The 15,611-nt window shown below is 46.9% G+C and overlaps 1 protein-coding gene across 1 annotated transcript in view; it reads left to right on the top strand.

The window, feature by feature from the left end:
• Window positions 1–15,611, top strand: part of PITPNA (phosphatidylinositol transfer protein alpha) — a 40,956-nt gene that overhangs the window by 20,830 nt on the left and 4,515 nt on the right. The window contains exons 7-10 of the mRNA XM_039252806.1: window positions 623–706; window positions 2,618–2,695; window positions 2,849–2,959; window positions 3,738–3,860. Of these exons, the coding sequence (XP_039108737.1) occupies window positions 623–706; window positions 2,618–2,695; window positions 2,849–2,959; window positions 3,738–3,860 (396 nt within the window). The remainder of the gene's footprint in view (window positions 1–622; window positions 707–2,617; window positions 2,696–2,848; window positions 2,960–3,737; window positions 3,861–15,611) is intronic.

Below are 15,611 nucleotides of genomic sequence, written 5' to 3'. Positions count from 1 at the left end.
CAAGAGGGGACTGGAAGATAAGAGAAAGTTTTTTTAAAGCATCAAAGTAAGCAGTATAGGGGCACCTGGGTGGCTCAGTCGGTTAAGCGTCCAACTCTTGATTTCGGCTCCGGTCATTATCTTACGGTTTGTGAGTTTGAGCCCCACATTGGGCTCTGTGCTGGTAGTGTGGAGCCTGCTTGAGAGCCTCTCTCTCTCTCTCTCTCTCTCTCTCTCTCTCTCTCTCTCTCTTCTCTCCCTCTCTCTTTCTGTCCCTCCCCTTCTCACTAGCTTCCCCTCCCAAAATAAACATTTTTTTTAAAAAGGAGTATATGGCTAAACAGGGAACATGTCCACAAAGGTTTGTAGTCAGGCTTTACAAAGGGGAGCTTATGGAAGTAACATAAGTGCTGTAAGTAGCCCTGAGTGTTTTGGCCTGCTGAAATCATAGTGTTAGTTCTCTCATGTCTACCTACTTAAACCCCACCCCCCGCCCCGTTCCTTTGGATACTTTCATCTATAATTCTTTACTGGTCAGAATCGCACATCGATGACCACGGGAGTAGCTGTTCCTAAGTGTTCATTCTGGTTAAAGGGTGCTTTGTAGTTGACAAAACCCACACCCTGGTCCTTGTTCCTGCAGGTGCACAAACTGGAGCCTGAGGCGTGGAAACATGTGGAAGCCATATATATAGACATTGCAGATCGAAGCCAAGTACTTAGCAAGGTAGGAACTGGTTAGCAATGTGGGCGATGTGGCCTTTGAGGTGCAGGAATGACTCCCAAGTGTCAGACCCCAGGGAACCGTACCCAACTTGGCTCAAAGGGAAGTTCTCTCTCGGCTATTGTTTATTTTATTTTTTAAATTAGTGTTAAGAATTCTCCTGTCTTGACTTGGGCATCCACCCGGAAGAAAGTGGCCCGGATGTATGTGTCCCATTTGGCCTCTGAGAATTCTCACTGGCCATCGTCAGTCCTGAGGATAATTTGCTCAGCTGAAATGACACTTAGCCTGAAACTAGTTCTCAAATTCATTTTTCCAAACCCAGTAATTCAAAAACATTTATTGCCTGCCCGTTACATTTGGAAGACTATGTTCTCTGGGTTCCAGCAGAATATATGAAAAGACAAATGCGCTTCCCTCAAGAAGTTGGTGTTGGCTTGTCAGAACACACATGGCAGCACCTGCCTAGAAAAGGACAGCCACTGCTACACCATGAACTTGGAACGAGCAGGGACCAGGTCTGTCCGGCTCAGTGCTGTGCTCCCAGGGAGTATTTGTATAGGGAAGGAAAGCTGAGTTTCTTCCTTCCTCATTCACTGCTCTTCCTATTTGTCAGGGAGATATTGGGAGCAGGGTGGAGGAATTTGGCTCTCTGCCCACTGATGGGAAGTAAGCATTTGCTTTCCATATCCCTGGGCTATGATACCCCTTTCCTGGAGTATCTCTGTGCTTCAGATATTTTGATCTATATGTGTCCAAAAAGACCTGAAAACCATCCTATGCTTCCTTGCATAATATCCTCACTTCCACCCTCAAAAGTTAGCAGATATTTCCGAAAACTTTTTATTGAAGTATAGCGTACGGCGAAGTTAATATATCCTAAGTGTATGGCTTAACAGATTTTCTCAAACTGAGCATACTCAAATAGTTCTCAAACAAATGATACCAAAGACTATGGCTCTCTGAGCATTTTGTCAACTCTGGTGGTTTTGTGTGCGTGGAGAGCAGCAGAGGTGGGGAAGATTTGATTGATTAACGTATTTCTTTTTATTTAAGCACAGTTGACACAAAAGGTTGATTTTTTTTAAGCTCACATAAATAATTTTCGCTTTGGGAAATACTTTGTGACTCGTGTGTGTCTGCGTGTGATTTGTTTTCTTCGGTATTTTTGTTAGGTAGCTCTTGTGGTAAGTTTGCTTTTCTTAAGCCCCTATTAGCCGGTGCAGAAGAACAGCCACATTTTAAACTTCTCTTACGGTTAATTCACACATGGCATTGACTGCATTATAAATAAGTGAAGTGAGACTAACAACGGTCTAGAAGAGCGTGGGTTCTATACAGTGAACATTTCCAGTAATGATTTTATTAAAACAAGTCAGTTCAGAAAAACAGAGCCAGAGGGAGATTGGAGGAGACTTCAGGCTCGACAAGCAGTTCTCATATGTGGCCGGGTTTTGGAATCACCTGCAGAGGTTTAAAAAAAAAAAAAAAAATCAATGCTGCCCTTACCTGCAGATATTCTGATTCGCTGGGTTTTAGGTGGAATGGCCCCAGAATCTGTATCTTGAAAAAACTTTCCGTGGTATTTTGGATGCTTATCACAGGTCGAATATCTGTCTTAAACTGGAAATATGTGCCCGCTCAGATAATACTTGACACTTTCATACACATAACATTGTAAACAGACTGTGGCAGAGAAAACCACACAGAGCTCTCCTCAGAGGCAAATGTAAACGGTTCTATATCTTGTTTATAAAATTTTCCTGTGTTTTCTATACACCAGCAGCTTTGACTGGTGTATGAAATATACTCTGATGGAAAAACCTAATCTCCGTTTCTCTCTCTCTGTCTCCCTCCCTCCTCCCCTCTATTTCTCCCTTCCTTCTCCAACTCCGATTCTACAACTGCTCTCAGGATTACAAGGCGGAGGAAGACCCAGCAAAATTTAAATCTATCAAAACAGGCCGAGGACCCTTGGGCCCGAATTGGAAGGTGCAGTTCACATCTTCACCACCAGGGGGCAGGGCATAGCACGGGCAGACCGCTACCATTGAGGAGGGGAATGGCAAGGGTGGGCTGAGGGAGGGGAGAGCCAGAGGTCTGCCCTCTTAGTTACCTGTCTGCCTGTATGTGTTTCTAATACAGCAAGAACTTGTAAACCAGAAAGACTGCCCATACATGTGTGCATACAAACTGGTTACTGTCAAGTTTAAGTGGTGGGGCCTGCAGAACAAAGTAGAAAACTTTATACATAAGGTAAGTGACCAGGGTAAGGCCTTTCCCCTGTGTGTGTTGTGGGGGGAGAGTGTTTGGGCCAACAAGATAAGTGACTTGTATCCTCTGGTGGCTGACATTAGAATATTTCGGTTTGATTTCCAGACCCCCACTTCCCCTTTCACTTATCTGTCTTACAGTTGAATGCTGCTTGTCCAGGGGGGACCACATGTTACAGGGAAGGAAACTCAAGCACAAAAAGGGAAACAGGAAGGGGTTTGCTGTGACTGAGCTGCAAATAAAACTCAGTCTTTCTCTTTGCCCTAAGCCACAAGGCAAGAGGCCCCATGAGCTAACTTCTCCAGCACCCTCAGCTCCTGAACTGGACAGACCTGAGGCGTTTTTATAGCCTTTTCTCTGATGTGTTGGAGCCTCGCTCTTGGGCCACATTTCACAGCTGCTGGCCAGTTTTAACCCGGCCTTAGGCTTTCGAGACAAGAAGGGACACTTGGCACAGTTGTTTTGGGCCCTCAGCCGAACCGTGAGCACGTGGGCTGCCTGTCTTGGCAGCATTTGGGGCACAGGGCAAGGCCGTGAGGGGGCTTCCTCCTACTCCAAACGTTACCTGTCGTCAAATGAGGGCAGAAGTCACTGACTTTGGGGACCCGAGGGCTCACCCGTGTAAGCCAGCCAGCCCCCCTCCTCCCCGGGCCCCTCCCTCCCCAACATGGGGTTGTTGACACGGAGGTCATGGGAGGGGAGCTGCGGCAGGGGCCGCTGCCTTCTGGTTCCTTCTAACTAGGTTCCCTCCTTTCTGTAGCAAGAAAGGCGTCTGTTTACAAACTTCCACAGGCAGCTGTTCTGTTGGCTCGATAAGTGGGTTGACCTGACCATGGACGACATCCGAAGGATGGAAGAAGAGACGAAGAGACAGCTGGATGAGGTGGGTGGGCGCCTGGAAGAGCCCGGCAGGAGACGGTGCCGCGGGGCAGGTCCGCGGGCGCCGCCTGGGGCTCTGGGAACGCGTCGCTCGGCGAGTGAGGCGTAGCTGGAAGGGGACAGCGAGCCGAGGCCGGCAGGGCGTTCTTCAGACCTGCACGGGTTGGGGAGCCGTGCTGGGCTGCCGACTCGGGGTGCCCCTGGGCGGAGGCAGGCTGGCCGCAGCGGGAGCACCACGCCGCCCCCCCGGAGGAGGCGGCGGCACGCACACGCAACGCACTACTCGACCGGGTAGTTTTGAGCTATTTGTAGAGTTTGGAGCCTTGGCTTCTTCTGGGGAAGCGGGGCTTGGCGTGGACCCAAGGTGCGGGAGGCCCACCACCCCTCCGGCCTCATTTGGGGGTGCCTCTCCCGCGGCTCGTGCCGAGGAGGCGTCGGTAAAGAGCGCTCACGCACTGGCTGTGTGTGAGGCACCGTTCCCAGGGCCCTCAGATAGCGGCCTCCCGTGATCCCCACGATACGGGTGCGCACCCGCCACTGTATTGCCACCTCGGATGAGGCTCCGGAGGCCAGCCCCGTGCCCGTGGTCACATGGCCTGCAGGTATGACGGGCAGCGTCAGGGCCACAGCTCACTTGGCTGCTTGTCCTCCCTTAAATGCCATTTGAGGCCTTCCTGCCCTGTCGGGGCTAAAAATAAGGCAGGAAGCTGTTTCATCACCGCGGTCTGTCTTTCCCTCCTGGCCCCGGGGTGGGGGGGGTGGGGGTGGGGTTGGCGCAGAGGCAGGTGTCGTGCAGATGGGGCCTTGCCCAGCCTCGCCCAGCTTCCCCAGACCCAGGCCTGGGTGCCCGTGGCGCCCCCGCTTCATGGTGCTGGTGGTGGGTAAGACCTTCCTTGGCTCCTGTTGAAGGCAGATGTTCTGCTTATTCATCCAGCTACGATGGCGGGGAAGTGGCAGGATCTGGGACACGATTCCAAAGGATCTTCAAGGAAGTGGTAGATTTTTAACCTCCGGGACCCTGGTGGTTCTGACTCTATGAGAGAGAGGCCTGTTTCGGTCACCCTAGTCCCAACAAAAGAAAGGGAAAAAGTTACCAAAGGAGCCTGACGACTTCAGGGATTAGCCTGGAGCCTCTGCCGCCCACAGCCTGACAAAGGCCAGCGAAAGTATGCCGGCGGGTAGAAGCGCGAATGGGCAGCCCTTCACTCTGTGGGTAGAATTTGAATTCTTGGAGCTGGAGGAACTCTCCAGAGGAGGAGCTCCTGGATCCAAAGTTTGAGTCCTCATCATTAGGGAGGTTTTTTCTGTGTGTTTTTTTTTTAATGTTTGTTTATTTTTGGGAAAGAGAGACAGAGTGTGAGCACAGGAGGGGCAGAGAGAGAGAGAGACATAGATTCTGAAGCAGGCTTCAGACTCTGAGCTGTCAGCAAAGAGCCCGACATGGGGCTTGAACTCATGAGCCGTGAGGTCATGATCTGAGCCAAGTCAGCCGTTTAACCAACTGAGCCATTCAGGCGCCCCCAGGGAGTTCTTTTTTTAATCCCCACCTCTCTCTGTGGGTTTCTCCATTCTGTGGAGAATTGTGCCAAAACCTTAGAAGATCAGTATCCTCCAGGATAACTGCAAATTCAGGAAACTCATTTTAGAAATGGAATTTTAAATAGTTTGTAGTAGAAGAAAAAGGCAAAACCAAGTCCGGGTCATGGTGGGACATCTTTTGACCTCATTAGCAACTGTACTGGACCTTTGTGTGCTAACTGTACCTCTGGCGTGCTTCTGTCTTCTCTCGTTTTTTCCTCCTTCTAAAAATATTTTTATCAACGTTTTATTTACACAGTTGTATTTATTTAGAAAAACACCTTATTGGGGTATGATTGACATACAGAAAGCTGCACATATTTAATGTATACATCTTTTTTTTTTAGTTTTTAAATGTTTATTTACTTTTGAAGGAAAAAGAGACAGAACATGAACAGGGGAGGAGCAGAGAGAGAGGGAGTCACAGAATCCGAAACGGGCTCCAGGCTCTGAGCTGTCAGCACAGAGCCCGGCGTGGGGCTTGAACTCACGAACAGTGAGATCATGACCAGAGCTGAAGTCGGTCATTTAACTGACTGAGCCCCCCAGGCGCCCCGTTAATGTATACACATCTTGATGAGTTTCAGATAAGTATACACCTGTGAAGCCATCATGACAGTCTTTGCTATGAACAAAAGCATCACCTCCGAAAGCATTTTTATAGTTTGCAAACTTGGATGGAGTCCCAGGCTTCTGAGGAAGCAGCTGTCCTCCTTTGCCCTGCCCCTGAGCCCTGGTCCTGAGCCCTGCCCCTGAGCCCTGCCCCTGGGTCCTGCCCCTGAGCCCTGCCCCTGAGCCCTGCCCTTGGGTCCTGCCCCTGAGTCCTGCCCTGAGCCCTGCCCCTAGGTCCTGCCCCTGAGTCCTGCCCCTGAGCCCTGCCCCTGGGTCCTGCCCCTGAACCCTGCCCCTGGGTCCCGCCCCTGGGCCCCGCCCCTGGGTCCCGCCCCTCGGTCCCGGCCCCTGGGTCCCGGCCCTGGGGCCCGGCCCCTGGGTCCCGCCCCTGAGTCCCGCCCCTGAGTCCCGCCCCTGAGTCCCGCCCCTGAGTCCTGGCCCCTGGGTCCTGCCCCTGAGTCCTGGCCCCTGGGTCCTGCCCCTGAGTCCCGCCCCTGAGTCCTGGCCCCCACACGTGGCCCCTTGCCGTTCTTAGGGTTGTTTCTTTTAATTACCTCCATATTTCCAAATAATATGCTGATGCACTTAATTCTCAGTCTCCCAACTCTAGACATTAATGGTCAATTTTTCCTATGGAAGGTTTAGCTCCTGTACTCCACCCATCACTCACTCTTTTCTCCCTCGTCCAATGTCACAATTTTGGGTTAATTCATGATTTGGTGTTTATATTATTACAGCTTAGTCGTTCTTTTCCCCATCTGAGCATTTTGGTCTGCTCCTGATTGTCGTTCCTCTCTTGGAAAATTTTTTGTTTTTTTAATAAGTTTGAAACTGGTATGTTAACAAACTGGAATTTAAATAAAAATTTGGGGAGGAAAAGATGAGAAGTTAGTAATTGCCTCCCTTCCTTGGGTTAGCTTAGTTTTATGTATCTGTGTCATTAAGGTTTGTGTTTGAATCTTTCCATGGATGATCCCATCTCGTTGTGTGGCACGTGCCGCCTTGATAACGCAGGTGATGTCCCTCCGTCTTATTTGATTTTGTTCCCCCCTCAATGGACACTCTGATCTAAAGATCTCCTCAGTTCTGTAAAATGTGTTTATATATCTGTTTCATAATTTTCTCCCCTCTGTTTCCTTTATTTTTTTTTCTGGAATTTTTATTAGGAGTCAGAAATCAGACCTCATGAAGTGACCCAATTTTCTCATGTTTTCTCTCCTTTTTTGTCTGCCTTCTGGAAGATATTTTCCAGCATTTGCCTCTCTCTCATCTATTGATTTTAAAAACATTTTCAAGCACTTCTTGCGCTGTGTTCTTTTCCTTAAGTACTTTTTCTATTTTTCTCTGTACGTTATCTTCCTTTTCTAAGGCTTTCGCTTTTTGTTTTTTGTGTTTGGTTCTCAAGGTTTCTCTGCCCCCTGTGTATTCTTTGTTTCTGGGGAGCACCTTTCTCCTGTCGGACTCTGTGATTCACGTTAGTGGCTTTCCTTAAATGACTAGTGGTCCTTGGCCATTCACTCACATCTAAGAGTGAGCAGCCATGGGACTGCTTTTTTTGTTTTTTTAATGTGTATTTAGTTTTGAGAGAGACAGAGTGCAAGTGGGGGAGGGCCAGAGAGAGAGGGAGACACAGAATGAGAAGCAGGCGCCAGGCTCTGAGCTGTCATCACAGAACCCGACGCGGGGCTCGAACCCACAGACCGTGAGATCATGACCGGAGCCAAAGTCAGATGCTCAACTGACTGAGCCACCCAGGCGCCCCGGGACTGCTTTAACTTAATCCCCTGGTGTTCCCTTGGGGGGCCGTGCTCGCCGAGCCCTTCACCGTTGCTATGATGTGACAGGAAGGGAGGTGATTGCTTGGCGTGAGTACTCAGGGAGGGAATACCAGGGCCAAACTGGTTTTTTTTCAATTCTCATTTTCAAACAAGTCACCCGTTTTCCACCCTAGCTGCACACCCACTCTCTGAGGTACTTGGTGCTTCCAGCTCCTGAGCCTCTGGCAAACCCGCAGCACAAGTAGGTCTGTTCCTCCTCCTCAGCTCCCCTCCCCGTGGACACTGAGGGCCAGTCCTGCTGCTCTGCAAGTCAGTCACTACTCGTCCATCCATGTTTCATCTTCCAGAATGTTGTTGCCATCCCTTCTCTGCTGTTGGCTCCTCTGTATTTGTGGTCTTCATGGCTTTACATCTTTTGCTTATTCTTTTACTGTCATCGCAATAGAGTTTGGGGGAGGAACAGCAACAAATGCGTGTTGCAACCTGCCATGGTTAACTGTAAATTTGCTATAGGAATTATGACCCTTATTCTCTGAATAATGCATAGCAGTCTAATGTGGGTGGATTTTCTCGGTGATTATGAGGGGTCACTATAAGGCCGCAGTCACCAGTACTGTAACTCTGGTTCCCATGGGAGGGCAGACTGAACCATTCTTGGGCTACGTTCAAGGATTTGAGAAACAAGAGTTCAAGAGATTAATCCTTTGCCCTAAAAAGAAACATGTCAGGATATGTGTGTGCCTGTCGGAGAGTGGTGTCTGTTCGTCTGTCTCCCCGCTCCTTTCTTCTTTCCCTTTCTTCTTCCCTCTCTTTTTCTCCCCCTCCGTTGCTCTCTTAAGAGACTCATAGTCTCAAAACTGGAAGAAGGCTCCTTAAAAAGCTCACTTAGTTCAATTACATGTCCAATGCTTGAGTCCTTTCTGCAGCTTCCCCACCAGCCTGTGCTTGGTCGCTCTCGATAATGGGGAACTCACTATCCAATGAATATGGTAGCAATAAAAAATATTTTTATTTCTTTTATAGAAGCTAACATTTTATTGAGGTCTTACTGTATATGTCTGGCATGTGTGGTCAGCATTTTCCACGAATTATGTCATCAAATCCTCATGTCATCCTGTGGCATAGTATTTTCTTTTTTTTTTTTTCTTAATGTTATTTATTTCTGAGAGAGACAGCGTGAGTAGGGGAGGGTCAGAGAGAGAGGGAGACAGAATCCGAAACAGGCTCCAGGCTTTGAGCTAGCTATCCGCACAGAGCCCGATGCGGGGCTCGAACCCATGAACCGTGAGATCATGACCTGAGCTGAAGTCGGACGCTTAACCAACTGAGCCATCCAGGCGCCCCTCGTATTTTCATTTTATAGAAAGAGCAACTGAGGCTCAAAGAAGTTGAGGATACCTTCTAGTTCAGTGTACCAGTGCCGCCCGGGCCTGTGGCCACTAACTCTGTAGGTAATATGTCTGGGGGAAGAGAACTCATTTAAAATGCCTAAGAAAGCTTGTTTCCCGATGCACTGGACTCTAGAACATTTGGTGAAAAACAGCAGAGACTGTTGTGTGAGAGTGCTAATATTCTGTAGCATTTCCTTCCCGGCCTTCCTTTGTGGGGGCTCCTTCTAGATCCCTGTTGGCTTCATGATTCCTCTGGTCCCTCCAGAGCCCACCCCGTTGTGGTGGAGCTGAGAGCCGGTGACCCTCTTGCTCCGCAGGTCCACGTAGGGGACTGTCTCTGAGCCTCCTGGTGGTCAGTCCCCCTGTCCGCGTGCTTGCACGTGAATGGGCCTGTCCCTTTCTCATCTGGTCTCCTGATTCTCGATGCTCCATCCTCCGGCTTTCTGACAGACCATTGCTGGCTCTCCATCATGTTTAGATTTTAAGATTTTAGCTTACCTGCTGGGCCGCGGACCAGACGGGAGTGAAGTTCCATTGGCATCTGCAAAGGGCAGCGCTAGCTCCGACTCTCGAGGCCATGCGATCTCTGCAGGTGGGGGACGATGCTGGCCCGTGGACCCAATTCCCCCTCGTGTGCCCCACAGTGAGTGACCCCAGGGCAGACCGCCTGGAACTCTGGCCAACATCTTGAAATATGGAAGTAGCTTTATTTTCTTTTTATTTGTTCATTCATTCATTCGTTTATTAATGTTGATTTATTTTTGAGAGAGAGAGAGACAGAGTGCGAGCAGGAAGGGGCAGAGAGAGGGAGACACAGAATCCGAAGCAGGCTCCAGGCTCTGAGCTGCCAGCACAGAACCCGACGCAGGGCTCAAACTCAGGAACCATGAGATCATGGCCTGAGCCAAAGTAAGATGCTTAACCAACTGAGCCACCCAGGCGCCCCTTTATTCTCTTTTTAAATATGGTCTCATTTTTCAATATTAGGGTAATATATAAACATTAAACATTTTTTTGGGAAATAGTGAAAAGTAGAAAGAAAAAAATCGCTTGTACTCTATTTAAAGACCACCTCTAAAACATTTGAAGTCTTTCTACACACTTTTATTTAGTTATGATCACAGGACATGTGCCAAATGGATAGCCTAGTTTTTTCTCTGAATGCTATAACAAATATATAACATTATAACAAACGTAACATCTCCCACTGAGAGTTTCTTCATATACAGGGCTCTGACTGCAGCATACCCGTTGCTCTATGCTCGGTCATTGCCCTGGGTTGGGTTTGCCTTCATGTTCTCAGGTTCTCACTGTTAGCAGTAATGCTGGAATGAAAATTTTTGTGTACTCAGTGTTTTGGATTATTATTTGGATTTGGATTACGAATATTTTCTTAGAATAAAGTCCTACCAGTGGAATTAGAGAATTTAAGACTCTTGTTATTTGTTACCAATTTTCTTTTCTGAAGGGCTTTTTGGTTTTTTTTAAATTTAATTTTCTTTTTAAGTTTTATTTACTTAAGTAATCTCTACACCCGTCTTGCGGCTTGAGCTCATGACCTGGAGATGAAGAGTCACGCGTCCCTCGGACTGAGTCATCCAGGAACTCCTGCAAAGGGCTTCCTAAAGAAGTTCTAGAAACAATTTGCATGTGCCTCCTATTTGTGTTCATTCAGGAATGCTCAGTCTATGGTTGCTTTTCAGTGTCTTAAACTGATTTTTTTTTTACTAGCTTTATTTTTTTATTGAACTTTTTATTTTGAAATGATTGTAAGATTCACATGCAGTTGTAAGAAATAATATGGAGTGGGGCGCCTGGGTGGCTTAGTTGGTTAAGCGTCTAACTTAATTTTGACTCACGTCATGACCTCATGGTTTATGAGTTCGAGCCCCACCTCTGGCTCTGTGCTGACAGAGCGGAGCCTGCTTGGGATTCTCGGTCTCCTCTCTCTGCAGCGTTGGTGCACATTCTCTTTCCCTCTCTTAAAAATAAATAAACTTAGGGGCGCCTGGGTGGCTTAGTCGGTTAAGCGTCCGACTTTCGCTTGGGTCATGATCTCGCGGTTCGTGGGTTCGAGCCCCGCGTCGGGCTCTGTGCTGACTGCCAGCTCAGAGCCTGGAGCCTATTTCAGAGTCTGTATCTCCCTCTCTCTCTGACCCTCCCCTGCTCACGCTGTCTCTCTCTCTCCCTCTCCTAGAAATAAATAAAAATTAAAAAAAAATAAAAAATAAAATAAATAAATAAATAAATAAACTTAAAAAAATAAATAGAATACAAAGAGATCCATTTCTCCCAATGACAACATGTTGCAAAACTATAGTACAGTATCACAACCAAGATATTGACATTGTAACTTTTACTATTTTTTTAATCAAAGTATTTCATACTTAATAGTAAAAACAATTTTCAAAAGATATAGAAAAATAGGGGCACCTGGCTGGCTTATTCAATATAGCATGTGACTCTCGATTTCATGGTTGTAAGTTTGAGCCCCATGTTAGGTGTAGAGATTAAAAATAAAATCTTTTTTTCTTTCAATTTTTTAATGTTTATTTTTGAGAGACAGAGAGACAACATCAGTGGGAGAAGGGCAGAGAGAGAGGGAGACACACAGTCTAAAGCAGGCTCCGAGCTGTCAGCACAGAGCCCAATGTGGGGCTTGAACCCACGAATCATGAGATAGTGCCCTGAGCCGAAGTCGGATACTTAACCGACGGAGCCACCCAGGTGCACCAAAAATAAAATCTTAAAAATTTATAAATATAGAAAAATTTAAAAATGGAAGTCCAAGTAAAAAAATAAATAGATGAATAAAAGTTCCTTTCTTCCAAACCCTGGCCTCATTCCCTAGAGAAAATCACTGCCTGGTCCAACTGACACTTTCTGTTGGTTGAGCTTCCATCTCTCGATTTCGGCTCACGTCATGATCGATCCCAGGGTTGTGGGACCGAGCCCTGTCTCTCTCCTTCTGCCCCTCTCCCCTGCTTGCGCACATGTGCGTGTACACACATTCTTTCTCTTCCTCAAACAAAACAAAAAAGCCAAACCAGGACTGGAGTTTCTATTTTCATATTCCTTGACCACATAGGCAGCCTGCAGTAGCTTGATTGGAGGAACAACCATCAGATAAAGTCTCTCAGTGTCCGAGAGGCCCCAGGAGACAGGAAATAAGCATTCTTAGAGCATTTCATTATAAGAATGAAATAATGCATTTTTATTTCAGTGGCACCCTCTGAGGTGACCTTGTCTCTGAGAGTAGGGGAAGCTATGATGGTCCCTGACAGGAAATTTCATCTTAAGCAGTAGGAAACAGGACCGGGCTTTGCATTCATAAATTAAAGCAAGGCAGTACACTCTGAGGGTGTACACGGAACTGGGTGAGGCCTAAGGAGCTTTGCTCCCCTGGTTCTAAACCTCAGCCTCTCAGAAATGGAAAATTTATGTGAATGGTCAGTAGTCAGCAAACAGTTAATGAGCTCATTTTTGTCTTTTTAAAACATTTATTTCCGTGGCACCTGGGTGGCTCAGTCGGTTGAGCATCCGACTTCGGCTCAGGTCATGATCTCACAGTCTGTGGGTTCGAGCCCCGCATCAGGCTCAGTGCTGACAGCTAGCTCAGAGCCTGGAGCCTGTTTCAGATTCTGTGTCTCCCTCTCGCTCTGCCCCTCTCCCACTCACTGTCTTTGTCTCTCAAAATAAAAGACATAAAAAAATAAACAAACAAAACATTTATTTTGAGCTGAGATATGGAAACAACCTAAGTGTCCATCAGTAGATGAATGGATAAAGAAAATGTGGTGTGTGTGTGTAAATAAAATGGATGGAATATGACTCAGCCATAAAAAGGAATGAAATCTTGCATTGTGACAACATGGATGGACCCTAAAAGGGTATTAACACTAAGTGAAATAAGTCAGAAAAAGACAAATACCATATAATCTCACTTATATGTGGAATCTAAAAAGCAAAACAAATGAACAAACAAGGAAAACAGAAACAGCCTCAAATACAGAGAACTAAGTAGTGGTTCCCAGAGGGGAGGGGGGATTGGGAAGTGGGTGAAACAGTTATAAAATCAGTAGGTCACAGGGAGCCTGGGTGGCTCAGTTGGCGAAGTGTCTGACTCTTGGTTTTGGCTCAGGTAAAGGTCTCACAGTTTGTGAGTTTGAGCCCCACGTTGGGCTCTGCACTGACACTGCGAAGTCTGCTTGGGATTCTCTCTCTCCCTCTCTCTCTCTCTCTCTGCCCCTCCCCTGCTCACACTTAAATGAACTTAAAAAAAAAATAAGTAAGTCACAGGATGAAAAGTACAGCACAGGGAATACAGTCAGTAGTAGTGGAATAACTGTATGTGACCAGTGGCAAACACACTTACATGGTGAATGTGTCCTAATGTATCTAATTGTCAAATCACTGTATTGTCCACAGAAACTAACGTAATATTGTACACCAGCTATACTTTAATTTTTTTTTTTTTAACTTTTATTTTTAGGGGCATCTGGGTGGCTCGGTTGAGTGGCCAACTCTTGACTTTGGCTCAGGTCCTGATCCCAGGGTCATGGGATAGAGCCCCGTGTCTGGCTCCACACTGGGCGTGGAGCCTGCTTAAGATTCTCTCTCTCACTCTGTCCCCATTTGCATGTGCTCTCTCTCTCTCTCAAATAAAAAAAATGAAAATTATTTTAAAAGTCCAAACTTAGAGAAAACGGCAAGAAAAATACAAAGAATTTTCTGTATTCCCCTTTATGCAGAGACTCATTCCTTTTAAGTTTTTTTTTTTTAGTTTATTTTTTTCTTTGTGAAAGAGAAAGAGAGAGAGGGAGAGAGAGAGACAGACAGACAGACAGACACACAGCACTGGAGAGGGGCAGAGAGAAAGGGAGAGAGAGAATCCCAAGCAGGCTCCGCACCGACAGAGGGCTCCATCCAGGAACTGCGATGCAAGATCATGACCCCAGCTGAAATAAAGAGTTGGACGCTGAACTGACTGAGCCATCCAGGCACCCCTATTTATTTTGAGAGACAGAGCAGTGGAGGGGCAGAGAGAGAGGGAGAGAATCCCAACACAGGGCTCAGTTCACAAACTGGGAGATCATGACCTGAACCAAAATCGAGTCAGATGCTTAACTGACTGAGCCACCCAGGCTCCCCAGAGACCTCTATCCTTTCGAGCAGATACAGCCCAGTGTCACAAACTGTACCTCTAGTCTCTGTCAGTCTGATGCAGTTCCTCAGTTTTCCTGGACTTCCGTGACCTTGACATTTTTGAAGGTTATAGGCATAGGTAAGTCATTATGTAGAGTGTCTTTCGGTTTGGGTTTATTGAGTGATTCTGCAGGATTAGATCCGGTTTATATGTTTTAGGCCAGACTGTCACAGATTTGGTGTTCTTTCATTGCATTGTAGCTGTCTTTCTGTCCATTTACTGGTCAGGTTATCTTTGTCCACTCAAAGCACAGGTATCACAGGTTAGTCTTTTTCTTTTTTCTTTTTCTTAAAAAAATTTTGTTAACATTTATTTATTATTGAGAAAAAGAGAGAGAGCATGAGCATAGGCAGGCAGAGAAAGGAGGAGACACAGCATTCGAGGCAGGCTCCAGGCTCTGAGCTAGCTGTCAGCTCAGAGCCTGATGTGGGGCTTGAACCCACGAGCAGTGAAATCATGACCCGAGCCAAAGTTGGACGCTCAACCAACTGAGCCACCCAGGTGCCTCTGTCTTTTTATTTGCGTGAGACAGCCCTGGGGCCCTGTCTCTAAGGAGCTCTGGTTCCTTTCAGTGAAGGGTCCTGGGTGTGTTCGTTACTGCTGGGCTGTTGCTCACGGGACAGAGCTGGGGAACTTTCACATCTGTAGTTACTTCCAGATCTGTCTTTCGTATGTACATTCACACCAATACTTCCATTTCCAGCCTAACACTACAAGGTAAACTTTTCCTCTTCTTAAAAATGTAACAGTGCCCTTATCCTTAATAGATTTCTGTCATGTTGAAAAATCTTAAATTTGGTAAACTCCTATAAAGTAATAGATTAAGAGGCATTAATTGATACAGATAACTGAAGTTACAGGAGCAATAAAAATCAAAAGTCATCATTCATGAACGTGAGTTTTAGAGCAGATCGACAGGGGACAGGCACTCAGGTGGAGGGAGGAAAAAGCACATACTGGCTTCATGTCAGAAAACAGATCTTCCTGTTTGGCACAGAGGATCTTTGCTGGGGATGATGAAAAGTGAGGCGTGTAAGACTGGCTGATCTCATGACCCACTTACTGTCTGTCTCCTGTAGGTTCTGACTTATCAGGTCTCAGGTCCCAAAATCGACCACAAGCAGCCTGGGCAATTCTTTTGCTCAAGTAGGAAACTCTGAACCGAAAGACCAAGCTGAGACATTTGATGC

This window comes from Hyaena hyaena, unplaced genomic scaffold (genome assembly GCF_003009895.1).
Source record: "Hyaena hyaena isolate Hyena2069 unplaced genomic scaffold, ASM300989v1 scaffold_10, whole genome shotgun sequence".
Taxonomy (NCBI): domain Eukaryota; kingdom Metazoa; phylum Chordata; class Mammalia; order Carnivora; family Hyaenidae; genus Hyaena; species Hyaena hyaena.
This window is presented reverse-complemented; position numbering and strand designations above follow the sequence as displayed.